Source organism: Etheostoma spectabile, chromosome 17 (genome assembly GCF_008692095.1).
Source record: "Etheostoma spectabile isolate EspeVRDwgs_2016 chromosome 17, UIUC_Espe_1.0, whole genome shotgun sequence".
Taxonomy (NCBI): domain Eukaryota; kingdom Metazoa; phylum Chordata; class Actinopteri; order Perciformes; family Percidae; genus Etheostoma; species Etheostoma spectabile.
The window spans coordinates 5,588,017-5,615,171 of record NC_045749.1 but is presented as its reverse complement, the minus strand read 5'-3'; the positions used below and the strand labels follow the sequence as shown (position 1 = coordinate 5,615,171).

Genomic DNA, 27,155 nt, shown 5'->3' with positions numbered 1-27,155 from the left:
CCCCCCCCCGTCTAATAACAGTGTGCAGGTTGTGCAGCCAGTTTTCATTCCCAGGTACCTCCTTGCCCCGAGGGGCCTCATACTGATGCACAAGTTTACACATCCACACAGGATGAAGCTCTGCATTCGCACAAAATCCGGCAATGTGGCACCTTCCTGCGGAGGTGTGGATGTGCTTATTTGTGCTTCAGAACATAACAGCTGTAAAAACAATCAGAAAATAATGTTTTATTACTCTGATTTACTGCTGTGTTCAGAGCTCCCTCTTTTCATTCACCTTAGCTGCTCTCTCTCTCTCTCTCTCTCTCTTGCTGCGGAGGAGGGGACAACTTTGAGCACTGTGTGTTAACAGTAAGCGATACTCGCTACATTTAAATTATAACTTTAAAGTGTTCACAGTCTTGCTTTGCCAGACCTGTCTCCACCGTGATGCTGCAGAGGAGGATCTGGCTAGTCCACACAGCATTCCGGGATGGGAGAAAAACATACTCTGGTTCATTGGCATTTCTTTAAACCAATCACAAATGTCTCGGGCACCGTGAAAAGCTGCAGTGCTACTGCAAAATAGCCTCGGGAAGAACTTGTTTTGGTGGAATGTGTACGTTCAAAAGTTATTTTAGTTGTGCAACAGAAAACTCAGACTGGACAGTTGTCTAGCTAGCTGTCTGGATTTACCCTGCAGAGATCTGAGAAAGGGATAACCATAGTACTTATAAATCAACAGGAGTTTAAAATGCCAACACAAAGGAAGCCCAAGGCATCCAGCCTAAAAGAGTGAAATCTGGCGAAATTTCCGTCAGCAATGGAGCAATCCCGGAAGTGGAACGTCGAGGATGTAGACTAATGTGTTCATGGTATTTTGTAAAAGACTTTTGCACACTGGATAACTGAAACCTGTAGTACTCCCGTCACTGAAACCAACTTTATGACTGCGAGCACCACCACTGCTGCCACCTCTACACTGGCTGCTGCTCTACTACAGTGGTTGGTGTTTGGTTACATTATAGCAGCGGTCATCTTAACTTCATTTATTGTTTGGTTGACTTTTTGTTACCATCCCCTCTCACCAACTGATCTGCTCTAATGGTTGTAAACATAAACTGAGAAGCATAGATTTTGTGTGTCTGGAATATTACCTTGGCTGTTTAAAAAAAAAAAATTATATATATATATATATAACTAAACTACTTCATTATATTTTCCACTCTCAGATACATAACTCAAACCAACTACTGGGCAAACAGGGAGCTTGATAATGATCTTTCTATCTTTTTCATGTTTTGAGGTCAGGTACGGCATCCTTGAAGCCGTAAGAAGTAAAGATTCATAACAAGCACCAAAGCTAAGGCAGTACTGTGAAACGCTGGAATAAGAAATATGATCTTCTTCTCTGATATAATAGAAAGCAACACTGTTAGAGGCCAGCTAAGGAACATGACGGTATCTGTCTCAAGTGACATCACATTTCCCTTCACAGCCTCAGCCAAAAACACGCTCTCAACCAGCACATGACATGATCTAAATAAAACAAAGTATCTAAATGTCTCCATTTTGACATCACAGTACCAAAAATCAAGGCTTGTTCTCTGAAATAAGTAAACAAATAAATATCGGACTGATATTTTGAGTTGCTAGGAGACAGTATTTTGTGTCAATGCTAATGCTGTTTTCACAAATTGCACCTATTGTACATGTATCTGCCAAGAAACTCCACATTTCCCTTACTAAAATGTAATGCCGTAGTGGAAATTCCTGAAAATTACAAAAATTCTCAACATTATAATCACTACTAATAAGGAACACATGTATTCAGAGGGGGAGGAAATGCTAATTTAACAGCATGATGTTTTCTGATAGCATCAATGAGTGCTTGTGGTTTCATATAACAAACAAGTGCTGTGTGAAAAAAATTACAAATTATTTAGGATTTTTTTTGTGGCATGTCATGGTAAAGGATGAGGAACAGGTTTTGGTTGTTTTCAAATTGTGGTCAAATATTGAGTTTGAGAAGTATGATAATAGCAGCAGCATTCCTAATGTAACATGTAGTCCTGTAACCTGAGGTGTATTAAATGACAACCACTTCTCTAAATCTACAAAGTCATTGGAAAGGTTTTTCATTAGTTTACTTGAGATGTATTGACTGCGTCTCTCCCATCATCATTCCCTTGTGCATTGGAAAAAACAGTGACAGTAACACAATTGCTACATGATGCGAGGGGAAACATTCCTGATTTGCTTTCACTTGGAAGTCAGTAGAACATGGGAGCACACTGACTAAAAAGACATAACACAATGTACTGGCCTATATTCTTTCTTTCATTCATTCACGGAAGCCCTGTGGCTAAATTTACACATACATCTTCAACAAAAACCCAGGAACTATAATGGAGCGGTCCCTCAGCAGATTCCTGTCAACGTTTCCTTGACCAACGCATGTAACTCCCCCATAGATGTCACGTGTTGCTGCCCAAAGGTCACTAATTAAGCCCTGCTGCTCCACCCTCAAACATCCATCCATAAATGAAGGAAAAATTGGAATGTCCTGAAGTCCTCATAGTGCAGGGGTTTTGTTTAAAAAGCAGACACACACACACACACACACACACACCATGCACATGCAGTGTGTTAAGCTAAAGGTCAGTGTGACAAGGAGCAAGGTTGGGGGGTGAAGAATGATTTATATCCATGTAGGTGAAAGGTCTCTGGAATAACACACCTCTGCCTTGCACTAGTCACATGGAAGGTACGGTATATGTGTGTATATACCGTCTAACTTAATAACAAATTGCAGAAGGCCTCATAAATGCCTGTTTTTCCTACCATGCTTACTGAAATTTCAAACTATTGGCAGCAACTGTTTCTGTTAAACGTTCTATTGTTAAAAGACCTCCTTTAATCACAGGTTGCTGTTCATATTATAATAGATAATTGTGTTTTGTTATTTAAACAAACAATTGAGGAAATAAACGTATCCTTAAGTCTATTGTGAGACTTCCAGCTGGCACGTCAGCCTGGAGCTTCTCAAGTCTAACAACATCGGAGCAAATGTGCAATTGGCCATTGATTTTTGTAAAACTTCCCATATTCAAACTCTACACAGTTGATTTCTTGCATGAAAAAGTCTCAAAAGTGAATTTAGTGACGTGTAGCTACTATGGCAATCTACCGATCTAGATTCTAGAATAGATTGCTTTTCATTGGGTTACTGGATGTTAACACTGAATTTTAAACATTAGATTTTGCAGCCAAATTTGTCCGTTGAACTTGAGGAAGTTGAAAATATATTTAAGTTTAAGGCATTGTATTTTGCATCAGAAACTTATTTTTATTAATTATTTTATTTATTTTATTATGTTATGTTATATTTTAAGCAGAAATGCCAATTATTCCCTTGTTCCAGGAAAATAATCCTTGGAAGTATTACTACTACAACCATTACCTCTACATATCCACACAGGCAGGTTAACATGCATGCAGATGATTGAGGAATGAGATTTATTTACACACTTACACACACACTTACACACACACTTACACACACACTTACACACAGAGCAAATTGGTTGCTATCTTTTCTACAGTGTTGTAACACATCCCATTAAAGAGAACACCCTTACTGAAACTTGTGAGCGCACACAATCCACCTGCAACAGAGAGTGGTAGAACATTGACTTGACCTGTGGCAGACCTTTTTGACAAACCTATATCTTTTCATGAAGGTTAATCTGTGACTAAATTACACTCAGACTATAACCAGCTGGAAACTGTGCTCATTGCCCTGAATTAAACACTGAATTAAAGTCACCACCTAATTTTACCAAAAACACATTCAGGGCTCTAAAGGTCTAAAATTTTACATTAGGACCTATGATTTTACGACTTTTGTACGATTCTCAATAGTTCAAACGTTCGTTTTCTAGGAGCATTGCCCATCAAAATTACCACTCCAGCCCCGACCCACAACCACTTTGTATCGGTAGCCAAAGCCTAGTCTCAACAACTGAACTTCTATTAAATCCCTCCCTATAGAGATTCCAAGGAAAGTATGAATGTAAGTATAACACCCTGGTATCTGTAACTCAATGTGAATTTTTGTCAAAACTCACACTTTTGTTCAAATCAAAATTTCTCCAAAACTGAGACCAAACATTAAAAGCTTTGGAAAAAACAAATGCTGGCCTTGCAAATTAAACACATTTTTGCTGTAGATAATGCCGCTAGAACTGTATGTAAAACTTCTTTCAATATATCTGTAGCGCAAATCACAATTCCACACAACAGTGCAGTTGCAGTATGATAAAATTATACTTCTTTACAATGGTGTTTCTATGTCTTAATAAAATTAATTTTGTTGGGAAAAGCACTGTTTCTTTAACCCCTCTAAATACTGATACTAATAAAGCCTACTAATTCTGCTGAGCTTTTTGTTTTTATTTAAGGGGACCCCACACAGTAGATGTGATGGTGCAACACGCCTCAATGTGAATTTCCCCACCGTGGGATTAATAAAGGATTATCAATCTGTGAATCTCTTTTAAAGTCACTTATCTCCCCAACACACAAGCAGCAGACTACAGTATAAAGTTGTTGTGGTAAAAGAGAAAGTTTCCTCTGCTTTCTTCCACTATTATGGTTTAGCCATTATTAGATCTTGGTAAAAGCATGGTGCATGCTTATTGGCTAAGGTATTGAAATATGGTAATGAATGACAAGACATTTTTTGATACTCACAACTAAGTAGACAATTTGATCGGTTAGTAAAAAGTACTGAATTTAGTACCCAGCCCTATTCTGGCCTGCCAAGCTCAATTTGTTTGTCCATCCACCTATTCTGCCCACTACTGACCACTAACCACAACTCCAGTGTGACTTTATTGGTATAACTTTTAACAGTATGTGCCAAATTGTCCACAAAGCAGTTTTGCTCTACACTGAGATGCTGCACAGTCACTCACTCTGTGAAGTATTTATTGTCTGGTTTAAACACTGGTATGAAAACAGGTGACAAAATCTCATCTGGGTTTTTCAAATGAAAAATAATATAAAAAGAAGTGTGAAACAAACTGTAGAAAGAGCCTGTTTGTCAAAATAATTATTTTTTAAATTCTGGAACAGTCAATGAACATTGCTGCCATATTACTTCTGGTGTAAACATGGGGTACTGCAGCCAGTGTTACCCAACAATAACCCCAATCCAACCACCTCAAAACACTGATTAGAAAAAAAATCTGAGGACAAAAGTGAAAAATCACATCCTCGAGGGATATACATTCCAGGGTCAGCCCTCAGTAAGGGAAAGGCTTAGAGGGTTATCCGTGTTTATCAGGACGGCTGGCGCCCATCCAACGATAACTCAGCTATAAACCAGGGGTACTTTGACTGGACATTTCAACGTTAACTGATGAAATGTCCACTTAATTATGTAACCTGGTCCAATTCTGGTGTGGGGCCTTTCTTTGTCAGGCTACTGAGCATCACAACAACCACACCAAATGATCAATGCCTTGTCAGCTGTCTGTTCATTGCAACATCACACTTCTGCAGTTATTTGTCCATCCATAATCACACCATATTACACTGGATGAAAAGAATGTCAATTATTTTGTTTGATGGAGTTTTCTCCATCAAACATCAATGATAACGTTCCTGTTTACAGATTGGTTTATTTAGCTTTTTATACTTACAAATGAACTTACTAATGAAATATCAGTGAAAGGAGAAAAAAGAAAGGAAAGGAGATAGCCGGGAAATAAAAGGAAATAAGCTGTGCTTAAAGGAATACGCCGCCGGGTGAAAGCACAGCCGAAGCACTGAACTATTTCAACAAACGGTGGCGTGTACCTTTAAGTTAACATTGAATGTATTTTCCACCTTGTAGCTGGAGCCACATTATATATAAAGAAATTCACCCACAAAAAAATAAAAAGTGCCTCTGATTATGTGTAAGTGATATGCAGTAACAGTAAATACTACAACATTGTCACAATATAGGGGTTGCTTTATTTAATTAACCATCCATGGGTTTAGTACAAGGTTTATCAGATGCTCGGCTTATTCTGTCAAATGATTTTTAGTGTTTTGCTGGATAAAAGCTCATTGTTTTCAAAATATGCCTACTCTAGCATGTCAAAGGTCTCATACTGTGAAAGATGTAGGTAGAAATGTGTTACTCGTTTTTACATTAGAATGATTAACCACAAAATCTTTTTCAAAATTTTCAAAATTTCAAAATCATACGGTGGGACAATAAATTATCAAATTGAACTATTGGCCACCTGTGATCCTGATTATTGCTTCAAGCTTCAGTTATATAAATGTGAAAGTGGACACTAATGAGGATGTCTCCAACTATTTTTCTGTCTCTCCCTAACACAATTACAGACAGATTTAAGGAATGCTGACAAGATGGCTTAGCAACAAGGCCCCTAAACATGCAGCTGGTCTCCCTGCAAACAATCCAGCACAAGAACAAGTTTAACCATGACAGCCACAAACAGCCACAACAAAACCTGGGGCTTGACTAAACAGTCCTGAAAAGGAGCAGTGAGGAATTTGGCATTGAAATTGAACACCGTTAGCTGGTTTATGTATTAAAGATTATACTCTTTACCTTTTTATCCTGGTTTAAATAGCCTAATACCAAGTTTTAAAGAGAAACTTAACCTCACCTAAAGAAAAAAATGAGTATAGACATTTAAATAATTTCTTTGTTTTAATAGGCTTTCTCAATACAGTTAAACACAAATCAGCTCACACTTACCAGGTTTCTTTTCACTTATAAGCTTCATTGTGAGGCAAAATAGCAGCTCACAGGTGTATAGAAAAATCAAATGAACGATACTAGACACGTTTGTTTAAGAAGAGCTTAGAATGCCTCAGTCAGTCTTGGATAATTAAAGAGACTTTACACACTGAATAAAACGACACTTTCTACATTCTGCATAGGAACTGTAAAGTTTTCCTGATGATCTTTACTCACATCCTCCGAAATACTTGACAAATAAGGGGGCGGGGTCCCCGTGCCTTCTGAAAGCAAATGTCGGGTGTTGATTGGCCGAGGCAAGCCAGGCCCACTTATCAGGAGCTTTTTCACCACAGGGGAACCGACCAATCACACCCCACCAAATTCAACCAAACGCTCATAATAACAAAGGGGTGTCTCCCTGACGACAGCAGACTGGCTCAACCGGAGACACTAACAACCTAGCTAGCTAATCTTATCAAAAAAAATTGACCTGAAGGGGCAACATTGTTATTTGAAACACAAACCACAAAACAATAATAGCAGTTAATAAGGCAATAAGCGGAGATTATTGCTCTCTCGCTACAACACGGCACGGTTGTGCTCGATATTATACAGCCGAAGGTTGCAGTTAACCCCGGTTCATACAAACAAAACGCTACCGCTTCAACCACCAGAGCAAGTCATACCAGATCATGCAACACACTGCATAACTTAACGAGAATCGAGCTATTAAATGGTTTTCACAAGGTTAACACTTACGGGGTCTGCTCCGCCTCAACGACTCCGTCCTCCTCCGTAGCCTGCATCTCTTCGCCGGGGACCCGTTGCACTCCGCATCGTCCCCGCGGTGCACATGATGCATGTTCTCAAACGTGCTACTGTTGGATCCGCCGGTGCTCGAGCCGAATGTATTGCTACTGCAACAGCTGCCGTTAGAGTGAAACCCCCTCTGGCTCTGACCGTTGTTGACATGAAAGGGTCCCGACGCTCCTTTCTTGTCGATCATTGACTTGGCTTTATCCATGGCAGCAGCTGGCTAGCCTAGCATCTGCAGGAAAAACAAATGTACTAGCTAGCTAGCCCGGCTACTTTAGCTTAGCTAATGTTAGCCCTGCTGCTTGCACAGTAGCGCGAGCGGCTAAACCGTATCCTTTTCCGAAATGCAATGTATTTTACCATAGAATATCAGGCTAAAATGTAAGCGCAGTTTGTATATAATTATGTATAAAACGGAAATAAGAGCCGTCGCTAAAATGCAGTGTTTTCGTTGAGGTCACTCGCGGTCATTTCCCCACATTGAGATCTGGCAGGCGCAGCAGCCGGTGTGTGTGTGTCTGTGTGTTGGTGGACTGCTACGTCACACCAGTTCCCCCAGCCGAGGCCCGAACCCGTTTACCTCCTCCGACCGGTTTTTTCTTTTCTCAGAGATATTGTCTAAACTGTAATTCTACACTTCAACACAAAGAAATGCTAAACTTGGCTCGCCCTGTGTCGGCTATACAGTAGCAATGAGGCGCCGTTGCTCCCAGCTGGAATACTAAACAGCCAAACACATACAGTACCAGTCCGTGCAGCTATGGGCGCTTTAAATAAGTCCCTGTTCGCTGTCACCCTCATTTCCCGCAGTCCTATAGGCCTACACGTTTGATGTACGCTCAAAGCTGCCAGTCAATATATGTGCATGAAAATGAACTGTTGTAACCCTGTAGTAGCATGCAATAGCATAGCCTAATATAGAAATGCCTTTCTTTCAGGAGTAGCCTATAACAAGTCTTTTGTCATCCTGCAGATCATTTAGTCGTTGAATCTGATTTGTGCAAAGGCCTATTATAGGATCCCACAATTAGATGTTGCTGGAAATGGAAAATATGTAGCCTACTGTCACAAAGAAATTGTCTTACGTGTAGTCATATTAAGGTTAAAATGCATTTTACAAGACTGATAAGCTCTAATTATTTAAAAGAGACCTGATATCAAACAGAGCATAGAAAGCACAGTCAAGATACAAAGGTCAAACAACAACACTCTGCTAGATAAGGAACAACAATCACTGCATGCAACCATTCAGAAGACCACAATTCTTTCTTTCTTGGCAATTCATTCCTGATACAAATCTCAGTTTCCAAATGCTGTATGTAAGCTATAGCTTATGGTTAAGTTATAACAAAAAGATACATGACAAAATTGATTAGAAAACAGAAATAATGAAGGACTTCTAAAGACTTTTAAACTGAAATATTTATTTTTATCAAATTTGATTCATTTTATATATAAAGAATTACTTAAATGTCACAGTTAAAAAAAATCTACAACCTAATCTTACATAATCTTACATCAGGGTAAGATCTTAACGTAATTACTAAAGTAAAACACTTGGGCCACATTATCAGGGACGAGTTTGTGATGATGATGAGGATGAGGATATGCAGCGGCAGTGCCGTAAATTAAATGGACAAGCAAATACTATGGCACGCAAATTTCATATGTGTTCTGAAGAAGTTAAAATATCTCTTTTCAGAGCATACTGTATCTATGGTGCAGCTACTGTAAAGCAAAGACAAACAAGATAAAGGTGGCCTTTAATGATGCATTTAGAATTTTGATGAAGCGTCCAAGATGGACCAGTGCTAGCCATTTGTGGGTGACGCATGATGTTCCCACCTTCCACGCTGTGCTGAGGAATCTTACGTAGATTCATATGCCAATTAACCGAGTCAAATAATACAATTTTAAATGCTATAACCAATCCTGAAATTAGTGATATCAGATATTCGTCAAAACTCTGAAATCACTGGAACATGCACCTGTACCTGTTTTAATTATTGGGCATTGCTATTTGTAGGTTTGTATGTATGTGTGTCTCTTTTGGGAGTCAGTTTGTCTATACGTCTATATATGTCTATATTTATGTTTGTGTTTGGTTTGTACCCCTCTTGTAATGTGTTGTGTGTACTTTGTATCTGTACCTTGAGTCTGTAAGTAAATAAAGAGAGTATCAGAGTATAATTTAAACATAAATATTAAATCTAATCTAAATGTGCTATTAAGCTATGTAAACTGTTTCTTAAATGTAATAATGGTTTATGTAACATTCTCTCTATTAAATGTATTCAATTAAAGTCACAAGTGGAATACCTCAGACATAATCTCAATAACTAAGGATTTATCATTGTGTGTATGATCACCATTTCCACTGTAACAAACACCATCAGTTACAGAACACATACTATAAGGAAGACCATCATACTACAATGAACACAATTTGCAATAATTTCCATAATGTCACAAACTCACTTGTGAGAAAGCCATAAATGTGAAGATTATGGCTAACAAAGAGCACTAATGGAGTTTTGAAATGCTGCCATCTTCTGGTTAAAAGTAAATAACTGTGTTTTAAGAGAAGTTTGCATTGAGCAACTGCAATTCATGTGAGGATTTTAACTATATATTTAGTGGGCTGGCTTTTAAGAGAGAGTTAAATTTTTGCACCATATTGTTGTAATAATAGTCTAACAAAATTAATTTACTATTAATATACTGGGTAAGAATTAGGTCAACATTGTATAAAAATCCCATAACAAGACTGAGTTCAGTCATTACCTAGTCAATTAGTCACAGCCCACTGCCTTAAATCTCTTCTTTTCTCCTGTAAACAAGGCCTGCACCATGTGTATGGTCCAGAAAATACCTGTTTATAGGAAAATATATTCTCAGTACTGTGATAGAGATTGTAACACACTTAAGAAGTCAGCAAGGTGTAAATGCAATACCCCCTTTGATACCAAAGGAAAATATGTATCAGAACCAGAAGAAAAGCAATTGGAAAACATTTAAGACCCACTGTAACTGATCAAACATGTTAGTCCCGTTGCTGCAATGTACCTCTGACCCACACAGGTGCTGCGTTAACAAAAATACATTTTATGTAACCCCTTTCAATCTTGGGCAATGGTTTTATGTTATTGCTTCGTATCTTTCCGAGAAACCACATTGTTGTAATTTCATACCATGACACATAATTCAGCAGTCTAATGGCATGACATTAATTGATTTTATTCAACAATAACACATGAAACACAAAAAGGAATATGTGAAATTTATGTCAGGAATCACATATAGCATTCCTCACATTTTGGGAATTTTTTGTCTGTTTTTAGGATAGTTGGATGAGAAGATCAATACCACTATCTCTGTTAAGAGGTTGGTCCTAGTGGTCAGCTTAGCTTAGCTTAGCTTAGCTTAGTTTACCGCAAAGACTGGGAGCAGAGGGAAACTCTGTGCTACATTAGATCAATAGTAAGTGTAGTTATTGCCTCAAATCCAAATAAGGCCTTAATGTAATGGCTGTATTAACAACATAAGTATTAGAGGTGAATTCAACAATTTGGCTGGTTGTGAGAGCCTGGGACCGTCACTCCACCAGTAACCTGCTTTTCAGTGAAAAGTCCAGTTTATTGCATGGTAAGCGATGAGAGATTTATCGTCATGAATAGAGATGAGTAAATTCACCTCTCTTTTTGTTCATTTATTGTTTCTACCAAGGAAGTTCAGTCCCATCCCAGTTGTATGCCCTGCCAGTCTTTTCGATATTCAGGGTGTCAATAACACTCATCAGATAGTTCACAGAGTGTTCTGCACTGAACAACTTGTCTTTTGGTACGTTCCGGTGATATGGCCGGGAGAGGTCTGTGTTGACTGTTCCTGGATGTAAGGACACACAGACCACCTAGAAAAAAAAAACATGGTCATTAACCCTTTATAAGGCAAACGCAATGTGTTAACATGCTGGTTTTGGATGACATTTTTTTGTGGTGTTTCCAAAATAAAAATGTTAACGTTGTAGTTATGAGAACACTCCAACCTACCTTGGGCCGACTGCGTCCCAGCTCTATTGAAATATTCCTAGTAGCCATGTTGAGAGCTGCTTTAGACATTCTGTAGCTGTACCAACCACCAAGACCTGAGAGGAGGGGGTGGGGGTGGAGAGAGGAAAACATAGACGAACACCAATGAATCACCACACAACATTAGCACGCATACATTACCACAGAGTGACCACCAGAAACACAATACCTACCGTTGTCGCCAATGGATCCCACTTTGGCGGTGATGTTGACGATGATGCCACTGTGCTGCTTGGCTTTCTCTGCAGGCTGCTGACCAAAACTACCGCCACCCTTCTGAAGGATGGGGGCAAAATACTTAGCCATGAGCAGGGGACCCACTGTGTTGGTTGTCAAAGTGGAAATGACGCCCTGAAAGGGAGAATAAATGAATCAGTACAGACCAATGGTTTAATCACTCAAAAGACATGGTAGGAATCTGGTCAAGTGGAATTAATGGGTGTGAAAGGGTGACTGGAAATGGCAATTTTATTTATAAAGCACCTTTCATTATATGTAAACTCAAAGTGCTTTACATTAAAAAACAAAATGTAAAAACTATAAGCATAAACTGGTGGTTCCTTGGACCTCTGGAGAGACACAGCTGGGGCACCGTATGAAGGATAGTTTGAGTCTATTGAGTGGCTGGAAGAACCAGTGTAATGATCTCCTTTCTACTTCAATGAAAGAAGAAATGGCACCAAAGTCAGTTCAAAAATAGTGCCTTTTTTTTTTTTTACCATTAACGAACCTGTCACATTCAAACAGTTACACATTCATACCTGGAAAGCTGCCCTGTACAACCACAGTCTGAACTGCTGGCCACTGAGCAGCTCCACTGGAGCGGTCGAGGTAAAGGCCCTTGCTCAAGGGCACCTCAGTGGGGGTAATGAGGGAGGGTCAATAGACTTCCATTAAAAACACATACACACCACGCTATTGGAAGGGAACATTTAAAGTGCTCAGGCTCGTGGATGATGCATAGCAGCATTTATTTCAATAAAATATATATGATTGTGTAGGCTACATTTTAATTTGGCCGATTTTAAACGCAGATCCCACCTATTTGACCAACATAATAATGTTTCACTAAGTATTTAAATGTACTGATAATAAGTAAGGTCCCTTTAAAGTGACAGCATTTCTAAACGCACTTTGGAATGGGGTATCAGCATGGGGTTCCCTGACACTGCATGGCCTGTTGAGTGTCCAAACCCCCTATCACTGTCGAGGGTCTTCAGTCGTTACAAAACCTGACTGTTCAAACTGACTCTTTACCGCACATTTAGTTACATCACATCAGATGATGCCTCAGTTTTACTTTAGCCTACTTTTAATGGTGAGAGAGCTGCTCGGAGTGTCATAACACTGTACCTGAGCAGAGACTTCTCTCAGGCTGGTCTCTCCCTTTCCTGAGGGGTGAAGCATTGCTGAGGAGTTGACGATCAGATCCAGCCGACCGAAGCTGTCCTTAACCCGATCCGCAGCTCCGCGAATGTCCTCCTCCCTGCTCACGTCCAGCCTTAGGACCGTCAGTTTGCCCGGGTGTTGGCCGGCCAGGCCCCGCAGCTCGGCCGCCCCATCCGGGTTTCGGCATGTCGCTATAACGGCAGCGTGGGTTTTGTTTTTTAAGATATATTTGCAGAATTCAAGCCCCAGTCCTCTGCTGCCCCCTTGAATAAGCGCCACAGGGGAAGCCATGACAGGTAAGTGACATAACAACCATTCGGTAAAGTTACAAAGAAATTCACAGATTCGAACTTCCGGGATCAATTACTCCATAGCAAAATGAACAGCCGGTGGAGAGACGGCAGTGAGACGAGTCTTAGGGACCATCTACAAATTAAAACACCGAAAAGAGATACCACAAAAATATTAATTCATTTACTGATTAAATGAGGTAGTAGAATACCTCCAAACTTACCTCAATTATTACTTGCCTAATGATAGTTGTACTACAGCACCTATTTTTAAAAAATAAGCATATTTATAATTTTGGTTAATTAGTTTTTTCCAAAATCATTTAACAGGTGTCACATAAATGATGATTCAGGTCTCTAAAAGGGCTAGACACATAGATGGCCCCCTGCTGGTTATACTACAGCAGTTAGTTTTCCAAAATACCCATATTTCTAATTTTGGTGAATTTTGTTTGCCAAAATCATTAAATAGGTGTCATATAAACAATAAGTCAGGTCTCTAAAAGAGCTAGACATATAGATGGCCCCCTGCTGGTTGTACTACAGCAGTTATTTTTCAAATATAACCAGGGCTAGACACATAATTGTCACTTATATCAGCAGGGTGGCCTTCTATGTGTCTAGCCCTTTTAGAGACCCAAATTGTTTTTTATATAATAACTATTAAATGATTTTGGCAAACAAAATTCACCAAAATTATGATTATGGTTATTTTAGAAAACTAACTGGTGTAGTACAACCAGCAGAGGGCCTTCTATATGTTTAGCCTTTTAGAGATCTGAATCGCAATTTATATGACACCTATTAAATGATTTTGGCAAACCAAATTCAAAGTTATGATTATGGTTATTTTTGAAAAATAACTGTTGTAGAACAACTAGTAGGGAGCCTTCTATGTGTCTAGCCTTTTTAGAGACCTGAATCTTCATTTATATGACACCTATTAAATGATTTTGGAAAAAACTAATTCACCAAATTGTAAATATGCTTATTTTTTAAAAGTAGGTGCTGTAGTACAACTACCATTAGACAAGTAATAACTTAGGTAAGTTTGAAGGCACCACCTTATTTAATCAGTAAATTAATGAATATCTTTGTGGTATCTCTTGTCGGGGTTTTAATTTGTAGACGGTCCCTAATTACAATTAGAATAATTGATCCCGGAAGTTGGAATCTGTGAATGTCTCTAACTTTACAGAAATAGTGACATACTGAGTCCCGGCGGATGTATATTATATATTATATTTCCGGAATTTCCTGCCTTCAATTCCACCCGAATCATCGTTAAGTTGGCTAGTGTTTTCCCCCCCCCAGAAAAGTAGTGTTTTCGGAAAAGATTGCCTCTGGTCTGTAAGCAACGTGTACACTTTTGTCTGGTAATCAATGTATTCTGTTTTTATTTTTGTTTTACACAACATTACAATTTAAGTGGGTTTGTAGACAACCATTTTGGAGTCGGAATCTGACGGATCAAAGGTTTTGCTGTGACACACCAAAAACAAGTGATGAAACAGCGACATTAGAAAATTATTTTGGGGGAAGTACCACTGGAAATATATCAGTTTTCATTTAATTAACCACTATCCAAAAGAAGCCGATTTGTCTCTACAGCTCCATCCTCCAGTCCAGTAGGGGTGGTAACGTTTTACCAACTAAATTCCAATATATCTGAGAGGCAAGCGTTCAAGATTGATGTCAAATTAACTAAATTATAAATATAGACTTTAAAAATCACATACACGACACATGTTTTTTTATATTAATAAACGAATAAATAAAGATAAATAATAAAGATTATACGAATTAGAGCATGGATGATTCCAAGCTATGGCTCAGTAAGCCTAAACCTGAGGAGGAGCCCGGTTGCCTGGCGACCAATGGAAGTGTTGCTAGCTTCAGCTAGCTAGCTAACTAGCTAGGCTGTCTGCTAACACATGGAATATGCCCCAAAAACAGCATATAAATGCCACCAAAACGAAAAGGACGTTTGCAGCTTCTCCAGAGAGAAGTGGACGAAATCACAAAACAGGTTTGTTACAGAAAACCTCAGTGTTACATTGTTGCAGCTGGCGTGTTTACCGACCACTTTAAAAAAAAAAGTGAGCCCCAAAGCTTGAGCTATAACTGTTAGCTCCGTATTTAATGGTTAGCTAGCTACGTTTTGACCAATTTATTAGAAAGGCACTTTACTGTTAAAGAAGTGCTTTGTGCTAGTATAGATGCCCATACATGACTGAGGATAAAGCACTCTTGGTTGTTTCAATAACGTAAAGCAATGTAAATAAAGACACAATTCAAAGAGAACTTCCCTAAAATTAAGAGCTTTTGGGTCAATGGGATGAATGCCGAACACATTAAGAGAAATGCCTTATGATTTGTTTAATGAAGTGCTCAGTCAAGAAGTAGGGAAACATTAAAAAGCCATATTTTAAATTAAGACTGGCCAGGGACATGGAGCTATGTGGTTAACAGAATAATATCATCAAACATCCATTATATTTTCTGAATTGCACAGATGTACTCAACTGCACATTTTTATAAACACCCCTGCATTTACTGTCAATTACTCTTGTTCTTCTTAAACAGGTTGACAGTCTGGTGAAGGATGTGCAGAGTCAGAATGGATCCACTGAAGAGGCATTTCGGAGGTAAACAGCTCCAACAAAGCCACACCAGTGCTCCCTAAACTAGTTTTACTCACAGTAACTCCAGTTTAGACTTGGACCCTCTTTAAGACAATTACTGAAAACTATTAAAAGTACATGGTTTCACTCTGCTTTTTGACGTCTTCCCTTTTTCCTTATCTTAATATGACTTGGTTGATTTTATTGCCCTTTTCTTAAACAATACTTTAAGGCTTGATTTTTTTTTTTAAATCTTACTGTTCAATTCCAAACAGATGTCAAGAACTGCAGATGTTGGCAGAAAAGACACTAAGGACACTGAAGAAACTGACCAAGGTTAGTGTGCTATACTGTCTTCCACTATTCTTTGTAATAAGTGTGTAATAAAATTATTCAGTTCAAATCCTAGATGACCACCAAAATTGCAAGCAACCAAACCATCACAATGTAGTTTAAGTGAAAGATAGTAAATAACTTAAAATCTTTGCCCATTGCAAGATTAAAAGGGGTTATATGGGCAACATCTAGCGTAGCGCCTGCGTTGGTCAGAGGTACAGTGCAGTGATGTGACCAACTCTATTGCTTGATCTATATCAGTGGTATATCCTGCAAATTGGTTAAATGTATGGTTCCAGATCATGTCTTTTTTTCTGAATGTAAACATCATGGAGGCAGCATTCCAATAATCATGGGACATCCATTACTTATTTAAAACCAGACTCATGATTTTGTTTCAGTGTTGGCAGGTACAGTAAGTAATCTGTTCACTGACATGAATATGACAACATGAGCACAGTACTGTACATTATTGATTAAATAATAGATAAAATACAATTTTCAAAGAAAGTTAGGTATCACTGACAGGGTATTTTGGTATTGCTTAACAATTGCTCATAAAAACCGCCTGTGTATTGTTTTACTCTCTTAAGGTAACTAAGCTAGCTAAATTAACGTTGTAATTTGGTGCTTGTGTTTCTAGGCAGACGAGCTAGCTCCAGTGGGGAACTATGATCAGAGGAAGCAGGAAGAGGAGAGACAACTGCTGAAGATCTTGGAGCGTGTAAACACACTCTCTCTGGAGATATCACCACCAGGACCCAGTACTGCTGCAGGGTCAGTGGCTTGTGTGTTCATTGCAAAGAAAATAAAGAGATGTGATAGGGCTAATTTATGATTGCATTCCTTGCTGCAATTTCCCCACAATTTATCCTTTGTAAAGAAGTTGCACGGAAACATACATTTCAAAGCATCGATCACAACCAGAGCATTTTAAATTAAAGACAATACTTTCCATACTTTGAGTTATCTCTTCACTTTACCACGGTGTAATCCACAGAAATGTTTCAAAGGAAGAAAGCAAGGAAGAGGACGACGAAGATGAAGATGACGACAACGACAACGACGACGAAGACAGTACCGATTGTGAAGCTGATGGTTCGGGTAAAGATGAGAAACAATCCGTAAAACCGCCCTCGCAGTCAGACCATCACATCTACACAGCCCTCAGTGATTTCAAAGGAGAACAGGAGGGAGATCTGTCTGTTCAGGTAAAGTACTTCCTGTTTCAGAAACAGAGATAAAGCACAGACGGCTACATGTCAGCTGCAGCATGCAGGGGTGTATAGACATGGTTATAATGAGTAGCCAAAGTTCAAATAGAGAGGCAAGCTTAGCATTCCAGCATTCTACCACTCTTCTTGTACGGCTTTCTTGCATTACTTGAAATTTACCCGTGTAACAAATGACTCTTTCAGGTCATGTGTCTTGAGTTGTAAACCCTCTGCTCAAACCCAGGCCCAATCTGTTAAAGTGACCACTTGTTTCAACTACTGCTTTTGCTTGAGTATTGAGGTTTAGAGACCTTTTTCCTGGCTCCTGCTACTACCATAATGTATTTGTTATCACCATGTCTAACAAGCCATTCAAACCATCTCCAGTAATAACAGATAATGAGGAAATGAAAAAAAATTACTTTAATTTTGTTGTTAACATGACTTACAAAAACGGTGCTTACAGAGTAAAATTAGAAGCCTGCTTTAGTTTTTCCTTTTTTCCTTGCAGCTCAAACATTATTTGTATTACATTTATCAACAAAAGAGGGCACTCTTGCTCAACAAATCATCTGTGCACAGCCCAAGCAGGTACGATGAAAAGTGAGACAGAAAGGTTGACAGGGAAACATTATGACATGAAGTATTCTCGACAAAACTTGTCAACTACACACTTCTTTAATTTTAAGCAGAGAGTTTGTTTGTAATGCATGTATAATGTGAAGTTACATGACTGCTTTGCCTCCCTGCTGTTTTCAGAGGGGGGAGGTATTGAGGATTATCAGGAAGACAGTAGATGGATGGTGGCTGGCTCAGGATGCTAAAGGCAACAGAGGAGTTGTTCCAAAAACCTACCTGAAGGTACGCAAGCTGCTAAACCTCTGCACCACATCAAACCTTCTTGTGTTGTTAATTTAAATGCAAGTAGCTGTATTTTGTTACTGTAAACGGGCAAAACTCAGGATCTTTGGCAGTTAAAACCACTTACTTTTCAGATTGGCTCTGGTGTTGATGACGATGATGGTGATAATGATGATGATGATGATGAAGATGAAGATGAGGACAATGATGATGACAAAGAGGAGGAGTCAGAGGAGGAGGAAGAGCAGATTGGCAAAGAACCGACTGATGACCAAGAGAAACAGAGGTTTGTAGATTTTGTAGATTAGCGTGTTGTGGTCAGAAGTAACCTCGTCAGTGCTTATTTCTACAAAAGTGGAATGAGAGACTTTGCTGCACAACTAACACTCATTAATTATCAATCAATCAATTCAATTTAAAATCCTCTGTTCTTCAACAGCAGTTCTCCACATTTCAACTGGAGTACTGTCAGAAAGGCTTTGACTGAGGTAAATATCTACACACTACAACTACTAATGCTGGAACTAGTGCTACTGTTAATCTTACAATCAGCAAATATTAAATCCACAATATTTTAATTGTATATATTGTTTTACGTGTGTGTGTGTGTGAGACAGATTGATGCAACAGATGTGCTCTCTGCCATGGGAGCTATACCTTCAGGATTTAGACCATCATTTCTCAATAAACTGCTAATGGAGGAAGGTCATTATATACACACACACACACACACACACACACACTGAAACACACAGATTCACACTTAATAAGGTGTACTAATAAGTCAAGGGTTGTGCAGTTTTAGAAGCACTAAAAGTTGCATCAAATTGACAGGGATGCAGATGCCGATGACAGCTATACTGTAGCACACTTGTCTCAGAACACACTACATATAAATTAACTGTTTTGGGCTTCAATTAACAATTATTTTCAACAGTTAATCTCCCAATTATCTTTTTGAATAATTGATTAATCATTTTGTCTATAAAATATAAAAAAAGTGTAAAATACAGATCATAATGTCCCAGAATCCATGTGGCATCCTTAAAACCAATCAAAGAGCAGTCATGCAGGTAGCAGAGAGACCATTTGGGTGATTTCTCCACAGTTTATACCACACCCACTACAACTGCTAGTGGTGATAGTCTCTTTTAGTACCAGTACTTATTTAACCCATAAATAACGTATGATGATTACATATGATGGCAAAACAGTAACCGTTTGTGTTTTTTTTTCTAGGTATAACATACAGGGGAAGTCACTATATTCAGCCTGAGCTCAGCCAATCACAGCTCTCCTTTAGTGACCTCTTCCTGGATCCAGACACAGGCAGGGTATGACTGTGTGTGTGTGTGTGGGTGTGTGGGTGTGTGGGTGTGTGGGTGGGTGGGTGGTGGTGGGTGGGTGTTGCCGGGTAGGATACCTGCCATCTGGAGCAAACAGACACATGAAAAATTATGCTGAATTTCAGTTAATTTAAGTTTTAAGCACAAGATTAACTTCAATGTTATGGTTTAGTTTTTTTTAATCCTTTCTGGAGAAAGAGTGTTATTAAAGACAATGTTGAGATTCCTCACACTCTTAAGCACCCAGTAATGAACAGACTTCCTTGACAAAAACATATTTCTATTGAGTTATAAGTCTCCCGTTGTGTCTCGTAGGTTCGTGCTCGTCAGGTCAGGACTTGTGTTTGTTTCAGTTTGTGGAGCTGCAAGATGATTCCTACTCCTGGGGTTGGAGTTCACGTCCTCAGCAGACACATCCGCCTCTGTGCCTTTAATGGAACTCAGGTAAGTTGTTTCTGCTGCTATATTAGATAACAAAATCCATCTACACTTGTATGCAAATTTCACTCTGAGGTCACGGAGTCAAGCTCAACTATTATTTCAGATCATAGCTGACTTCCTGAGCCAGCACACCAGCTGATGGCTCAGCTGATTCCCTCTTTTGATTGGATTTCCAAATGGCGCGCTCTATTTAAACTGCTTTTCCCAGCCTACCTTGCTGCATCTCTGCTACTGCATGCAAACCACCTCCACCCCAACCTAAATTTATGTTCCCTGACTCAATCAATGTTGTGTCTCTGTCATTGATGCTGCTCTGTTCTGTACTCCATTGGGATCCTGCACTGCTGCTCTCCCCGCTTAAGGCTTTCCAGACATGCTCTCCGTGCTTTCCATGTATGCCAGTGGAAGTGCGGGGGAGGCCTCAGAACAGAGCCATACCGTTAAATACAATTTGCAGATTATTTAATCTTTTTTGACAAAGTGATCCTGACTGACCTCAGGGAAATTATAAAATTGTAACGCATTGTTATTAAGACTAGACCTTCCTACTTTTCACTCTGTTATTCTACCCCAGACTTTTTTAAATGAGCAGTACTTGTGTTTCAGGTGTTGAGTAACATCCACACTGTGAGGGCAACGTACAACTCCAAGTCTCCAAAGACCTGGAGCTTCTCTCCAAGGGTATGTGTTCAGCATTATGGACATGGACATGTTGTCGTTGTTTTTCTCTGTTGTCAGGTGATGTGAACTTCACTTAAACTCTGATGATTGTTACTAAGTTGCAGTGATAGAATTTGACAGATGTGGCACCAGAAAAGCAAAAAAAAAAACTAAACCATAGTATTGAAGGTAATCTTGTGCGTAAGACTTAAATTAACTGAAATTCAGCATAATTGTTTGTGTGTCTGTTTGCTCCAGATGGCAGGTATCCTACCCGCCCTCCTAGATGGAGACTGTTTCCTGCGCTGCAACTCTGCATCTCCCAACCTTGGTATCCTCTTTGAACTGGGAGTCACCTTTATACGCAATGTAAGGACACACACACACACACACACACACACACACACACACACACACACACACACACACCACACACCCACACACACAGACACAACACACAATACATACACAATACAGTACACATGTGATATTGATTAGATTAAATAAGATGAGACACGGAGAATCACTAAGGAAATGTAGAAAAATACTGTTGAGACCCTTTTTTATTGTAACAAAAGACAAAAAAGCAGTTCCTCCTTTCTACATATTTGCAATTGGTAACAAAACAGAGAGTGTTTTGAGAAACAGCTGTGTCCATTCTTCTGGGTGTGTTTTAGTCTACAGGTGAGAGAGGGGACCTTAGCTGCGGCTGGTCTTTCCTCAAACTGACCGATGACACTGGAAATCCACTCCCCAACAGGTACACACACAAAACACACATACAGTAGCTATGTATCAGTGCACGCAGTATTATATCCACAACAATGTGCTCGCTTATGCATCCAGCCACATACATACTCACAATATGTATTCATACATGCAAACAGTCTCATGTGAGAATCACAGTGAAATCAACCAATACAAATATGTGTGTTTCATATAAATATTTTTATTTTCAACATCATGCATTTTTTATATACATGTCATGTTTGAGTTAATGGATAACTGAAAATAAAACCTACCATACATACCTACTGTATGAGTAATCTAATTTGACCTGTGTTTAGGACGTATGAGCTGCCAGTCAATGGTGGCACTCCTTATGAGAAGGATGTCGCGGTGGAGGCATCAGTCACCAGAGGATGTAAGAATGTTACGCAGCACTCATGTCACATGTGTGACAAAGTGCCTAAATAAAAGCATACAACAGCATTAGTATTTTTTGAAATGAGATAATCATATTTGAAACTTGATTGTATCGGTATGTTTTCTCTCTTCTCCTGTCAGCTCCAGCTGGTGTTTTCCAGCAGATGCTTCAGGACAGGCGACAGCCCAGAATCATTGTAAAGTTGAAATCATCCAACAACCGGACCAGAACGCAGCTCAGGTGGGAGGATCAGTAAGAAAAACTTACCACAGAGATTTAACATGAAGTGGATTATGAGATGTAATTCAGTAACCAGGGCAGGGTTTGAAAACTCGATTTTTCATTTGAAGGATCCAAAATCAGTACATTAAATCCAAGAATCAATCTTAGGCTACATTTTAGTGAAAAACTGGCTTTTCCATTTTCAAAGGGATTCCTCTGTCAGCTCAAGATATCAGAATGAAATGTCACTCAGTACTCACTGACTGCAGAGTCTGTAGAGCTGCACTTTATTGTGTGTTCATGTTAAATAAAAAGTACATTATGTAACTGCTTTGGGGTCAGTTCTTAATATAAACATTGATCCTTTCAAAAATACAGCAGGTTAGAGTGAACCTTGTACAATTGTAGAATCTCATTCATATCCAAGCTAAATTGGTATTGTAATGGAAATGTTCCTAACCGAATTGATATAGAATCAAAAATAAAATATAATCGGGATAAAATTGAGCCCTATTAGAAACTATAACTCATTACCAGATTAATTTGGAGACAGTCGAGTCTCACCTCAGCCATATGTATGTGTGTTCATATTTACTTTATTGCATATGTGTTAGTATATTTTCCTCTTCAGTCTCCTTCCAGACACTTTACTACACTGTCTGAGCTGCATCCACTTGCTGGCTCTACACAGGCAGCTGCTAGCCGACACACTACTGATGGACAGGCCAACCATGCAGAATGCAGGTAACAGACACATTTAATGCTTCTTGTCCAAATTGCAGATACTCGTTATTCTTAAAAATAAGTCAAATGTCTCTCCGTTTCAGATCTGATATGCAGTCCTATACTTTCTACCTTTCCAATGCTGTTGGACCAACCAGACTTGATGGATGCTCTCAGGGTCAGTCAATCATTTATATTTTTTGTGAATATTTTCATGCCAAAAATGAATTCACCGTTCTTGATACCAAAACGTGTTTCTTCCAGAAACTCATTCTTGGCTTAATTAGGAAGTTCTTGAAACATCGTCTAGTTTTTAAAATAACAGTAATTTAATTACTTCAGAGTTAAGAGCTCCTTAAGCAATGTGACTCACATCATCTGTTAAATTGTAAGAAAATCCTGAATACATCACTGCTTTTAAATGGTTGGGTTTACAAAACATCATTCAATAATTGTGCACAATTTAGAATAAATGTAAATGGTGTTTTCTTTCAGAGTGCTTGGCTGAATGCCGAGACCAACATGAGTAGAGCACAGAGGGTCAGTATTTGTGTATTTGACAATTTGTGTGTGTGTGTGTGTGTGTGTGTGTGTGTGTGTGTGTGTGTGTGTGTGTGTGTGTGTGTGTGTGTGTGTGTGTGTGTGTGTGTGTGTGTGTGTGTGTGTGTGTGTGTGTGTGTGTGTGTGTGTGTGTGTATGTGTTTGAAAGAGAGTCAGTCAGTCAGACAATAGTGGTGGTTACCTGGTTGGAAGAAATGCATTTCTCTGCATACCAGTGCAGGCATCCAGAACGTGCCCTCAGCCCCGGGGTGTACAAAAAAAAACCAGATGGCAATATGTATTGACAGATTCCAGAGAGTAGATTAATAACACTATCAAACTCAAAATCTCATGTGGGTGTCATGTGAATGTGTTTCGGATTACACCGAACCAGATTTCTTTTTAACAATGTCACTGTGTTCCAAGATTTTAAGCAAATCACTTATTACTAGACAAAGTTATTACTAGAAGTATTAGAAGTCACAGCCAAATCCATGAAAATAAGGTCCAAGTGATAATAAGGGACTATAAATGTAATAAACCAGAATTATTTTAGAATCCTTTAAATACAGCTTGTAATCTTTTCAAAGCAGCAGACCTACCTACGCAGTGTGTGTATGTGCCTGTCTGCCTGCGTGCCTGCGTGCGTGCCTTTGTGCGTGTAATACCAGTACATATCTGTTGTGGGTGTTGACAGTATAAGTAACCTAGTGGCTTTTCTCTATCAAGGAGTTAAAATGTGTTTGTGCTTCCAGTGCTTCCAATGTTGTCATGGCAGACTGCTTACCCGGTTTGCAAATAAACCATTCTTCTTTCCTATATTTGCAGAGAGACTTGTCTTATTTAAAACGGGAGTTTGTCAAAGTCTACATGTCGTCTGTCTATTTCCTCCTTCACTCGCCCTCGCTGCCCTGTCATCACTGGGCGGACCCACCCTTAGAGGAGCAGCGGGCCAGAGTCATCTACGCCACCCTGGATGCTCTCAAGCACACCCAGCACACCACCGGCCAATCAGGAGGCCCAGAGGTCTTTGTTGACCCCATGTATCAACATCTTGCCTTTGATATCACAGAGTTGACCTTTGACCTCCTCCGTGTGTCACGGTAACAGTCACATCAAATCACTTAGAGGGAAGATACAAATAGAAAAAAATAATTGAAGTGTATTCTCAGTTTGCCTTAAAGCTTTATATGTGCCATAAAAACATTTTTGGACCATTTTTTATATGTGAAATCTTAAAGGATAAGGATGTTACTTTCAATAAATCCATTAAAAAAACAAAAATCAAAAATGTATTTTTCAATACTTTCTGACTTCCAAACAGGAGTTACCTTATTAGTAGTTTTGTTAGGGACTATTTTCAGCTGTGGATTAATACACAGTTGGTGCTCTAGTTAATAGCAGCAGGACCGTGGGTCGACTCAAAACAAACTACAGTGCCCATGTTCATTGTGATGAAGGAACATGTCACCCAGCGCAGCTGTGCATTTTTAATAGCTTTTGGACAACAATGGATCAATTCACTGTTGGTTTTGGTCTTTTGTTTGGATTTGTTTCCTCTACTCATTGTATTGTGACAAGAAATAAAGTGTTTCGGTTTTGAGAAATACTAGCACAATGCTAACACATACATAACACACAGTACATACACATACAACATTTTTGTGTACCTTGTTATTACATGAGATGCTGGTTACGGATTATGAGCCTATTAATTGCCTGAATAGAATAGAAATAAAAGCAAATATGGACAATGTCTACAATGCTAACCGTATCACCAAAGATCCTTCTTTAAATCAATCATAGCGTTCACTCTGCTCCTCTACAAGTAAATGTGTCAAATGTACGTCTTTAGTTAAGTACGCTACTGTGTAATTGTATCTTTTTGATTATATGTATTTTGAAAAAACCTTTCCCTCAGACTGAACCCTGTGGCTTAGTATATCTTCAGATGCAGGCTTGTTTATGAAACCAGAAGTTGTGGATTGAACGTAGTGCTCTAATTTTAAGCCAAAAGATAAATACACAAAACTGTCTGCACTAGGTGTTGTTAAACATCTCATATGTCATATTTTAGGAAATAGCTTTAACCTGTCTGGATTAAAGGTGAAGCCAACTGCATACAATGGGATGGTTGAGGCACTTATTTGTTGGTCTCTGAAACACCTTTTGTGGGACAAGGCTCTGTCTTTTCAGCTGACGCTATTAACAATTGGAATTCGGATTTATTAATTGTGGCCTTTAGAATTCACACCACAATAAACATTAAAACATGTGACAGTAAAAGGGAAGTACACTGCAAATTTCTGTAACAATAGAACCAATAGTGACATTATGTTGATACTGCTATTTATATACACTGTACATTGCCAAATTCTGTTTTAATTTTTAATAAACATAATTGGTCATTACTTTGTTACAGTCATTTGACTGTTTACTTAGCTGCTTCATTCATCTCCACCCATTATCTTAAAATCATGTGTGTGTGTGGGGGGGGGAGGTGTAGAGTTACAGGGTGTAGAAGCAGTGTTCAGAGTGAATTGTCACTGTGCTGTCGTCTTTTTATAGCCTGGTATAAAAGAACAAGAGCAGTGACAGGTTGGATCAGTCCGGGCACAGATTATTATGATTAACTTACATGTACTATCAGGATGAACAAATAAGGATTTTACTGATACATAGCACTCCGCACTTTCACATTTAAAATGATCCTCACATGTTACCAGTGGAAAAATGTATGTTTAAAATAGCTTACTTTGTCTTAGCGACAGTCGGAAAAAAACACATTTATAAGGGAAAAGCAATTTACATGTACAAAAAGTTACTGTAATAAGCAATGTTTAGTATTTCCTTCTTGATCCATCCATCTTCATCCGCTTATCCAGTATTGGGTTGCGGGGGCAGCAGCTCCAGCAGGGGACCCCAAACTTCCCTTTCCCAAGCCACATCAACCAGCTCCGAATGGGGGATCCCAAGGCGTTCCCAGACCAGGTTGGAGATATAATCTCTCCACCTAGTCCTGGGTCTTCCCCAAGGCCTCCTCCCACCTGGACGTGTCTGGAACACCTCCCTAGGGAGGCGCCCAGGAGGCATCCTTACCAGATGCCCAAACCACCTCAACTGGCTCCTTTCAACGTAAAGGAGCAGTGGCTCTACTCCGAGCTCCTCTCGGATGACTGAGCTTCTCACCCTATCTTTAAGGAAGACGCCAGCCACCCTGCTGAGGAAACCCATTTTGGCCGCTTTACCCTGGATCTCGTTCTTTCGGTCATGACCCAACCTTCGTGACCATAGGTGAGGGTAGGAACGAACACTGACCGGTAGATCGCACTGTTGTGACGAAAAGAGAGCTGAGCCAGAAGGCAAAGCTCTCTTTTCGTCACAACAGTGCGATAAATGGAATGTAATACCGCACCCGCTGCTCCGATTCTCCAACCAATCTCACGCTCCATGGTGCCCTCACTCGCAAAACAAGACCCCAAGGTACTTAAACTCCTTCACTTGGGGTAAGGACTCATCACCTACCTGAAGATGGCACTCCATCGGTTTTCTGCTGAGAACCTTGGCCTCAGATTTAGAGGTGCTGATCCTCATCCCAGCCGCTTCGATCTCGGCTGCGAACCGATCCAGTGAGTGCTGAAGGTCACAGGCCGATGATGACATCAGGACCAAATCATCTGCAAAAAGCAGCGATGAGATCCCGAGCCCAC

At 39.4% G+C, this 27,155-nt stretch overlaps 3 protein-coding genes across 8 annotated transcripts in view; 1 reads left to right on the top strand and 2 right to left on the bottom strand.

Moving 5' to 3' along the window:
• pank1a (pantothenate kinase 1a) overlaps positions 1-8,293 on the bottom strand; it is a 20,424-nt gene extending 12,131 nt beyond the window's left edge. Inside the window, exon 1 of one of the 2 annotated variants that reach the window (XM_032541023.1) lies at positions 7,508-8,293. In XM_032541023.1, the coding sequence (XP_032396914.1) occupies positions 7,508-7,772 (265 nt within the window). In that variant the 5' untranslated portion in view covers positions 7,773-8,293. Of the gene's footprint in view, positions 1-6,763; positions 7,006-7,507 lie in introns of those variants that run through there. The other variant, XM_032541024.1, reaches the window with a different exon arrangement.
• A 2,967-nt stretch (positions 8,294-11,260) lies between these two features.
• zgc:65997 (C-factor) lies at positions 11,261-13,398 on the bottom strand. The gene is made up of 4 exons (XM_032541738.1): positions 13,006-13,398; positions 11,826-12,003; positions 11,614-11,708; positions 11,261-11,474 (listed from the first exon to the last, which is right to left on the bottom strand). The coding sequence occupies exons 1-4, from the start codon at positions 13,330-13,332 to the stop codon at positions 11,283-11,285; spliced, it is 792 nt and encodes a 263-aa protein (XP_032397629.1). The 5' UTR covers positions 13,333-13,398; the 3' UTR covers positions 11,261-11,282.
• A 1,703-nt stretch (positions 13,399-15,101) lies between these two features.
• On the top strand, positions 15,102-25,833 carry nphp1 (nephronophthisis 1). 5 transcript variants are annotated; one of them, XR_004335943.1, is made up of 20 exons: positions 15,102-15,360; positions 15,918-15,979; positions 16,231-16,291; positions 16,935-17,068; positions 17,292-17,502; positions 18,265-18,366; positions 18,501-18,652; positions 18,806-18,854; positions 18,984-19,071; positions 19,606-19,700; positions 20,028-20,156; positions 20,760-20,834; positions 21,072-21,182; positions 21,491-21,573; positions 21,881-21,957; positions 22,101-22,212; positions 22,814-22,926; positions 23,010-23,083; positions 23,248-23,445; positions 24,274-24,486. XR_004335943.1 is itself a non-coding variant. In XM_032541700.1 (20 exons), the coding sequence occupies exons 1-20, from the start codon at positions 15,295-15,297 to the stop codon at positions 24,550-24,552; spliced, it is 2,115 nt and encodes a 704-aa protein (XP_032397591.1). In that variant the 5' UTR covers positions 15,102-15,294; the 3' UTR covers positions 24,553-25,833. The 5 variants fall into 5 exon arrangements, 4 of the variants coding, with proteins under 4 accessions (XP_032397591.1, XP_032397593.1, XP_032397590.1 ...); XM_032541700.1 differs by having other exon boundaries at positions 18,809-18,854; positions 23,401-23,445; positions 24,274-25,833; XM_032541699.1 differs by having other exon boundaries at positions 15,104-15,360; positions 23,401-23,445; positions 24,274-25,833.
• The last annotated feature ends 1,322 nt before the right edge of the window (positions 25,834-27,155 follow it).

Coding starts and splice junctions, on each gene's coding strand:
- nphp1 (XM_032541699.1), top strand. CDS start 15,295: ATGCCACCAAAACGAAAAGGACGTTTGCAGCTTCTCCAGAGAGAAGTG. Junction 21,958..22,100: donor GGCATCAGTCACCAGAGGAT/GTAAGAATGTTA, acceptor TTCTCCTGTCAG/CTCCAGCTGGTGTTTTCCAG. Junction 22,927..23,009: donor GCCAACCATGCAGAATGCAG/GTAACAGACACA, acceptor TCTCCGTTTCAG/ATCTGATATGCAGTCCTATA.
- zgc:65997 (XM_032541738.1), bottom strand. CDS start 13,332: ATGGCTTCCCCTGTGGCGCTTATTCAAGGGGGCAGCAGAGGACTGGGG. Junction 12,004..13,005: donor TGAGAGAAGTCTCTGCTCAG/GTACAGTGTTAT, acceptor TCTCCCTTTCAG/GGCGTCATTTCCACTTTGAC. Junction 11,709..11,825: donor GGGATCCATTGGCGACAACG/GTAGGTATTGTG, acceptor CCCTCCTCTCAG/GTCTTGGTGGTTGGTACAGC.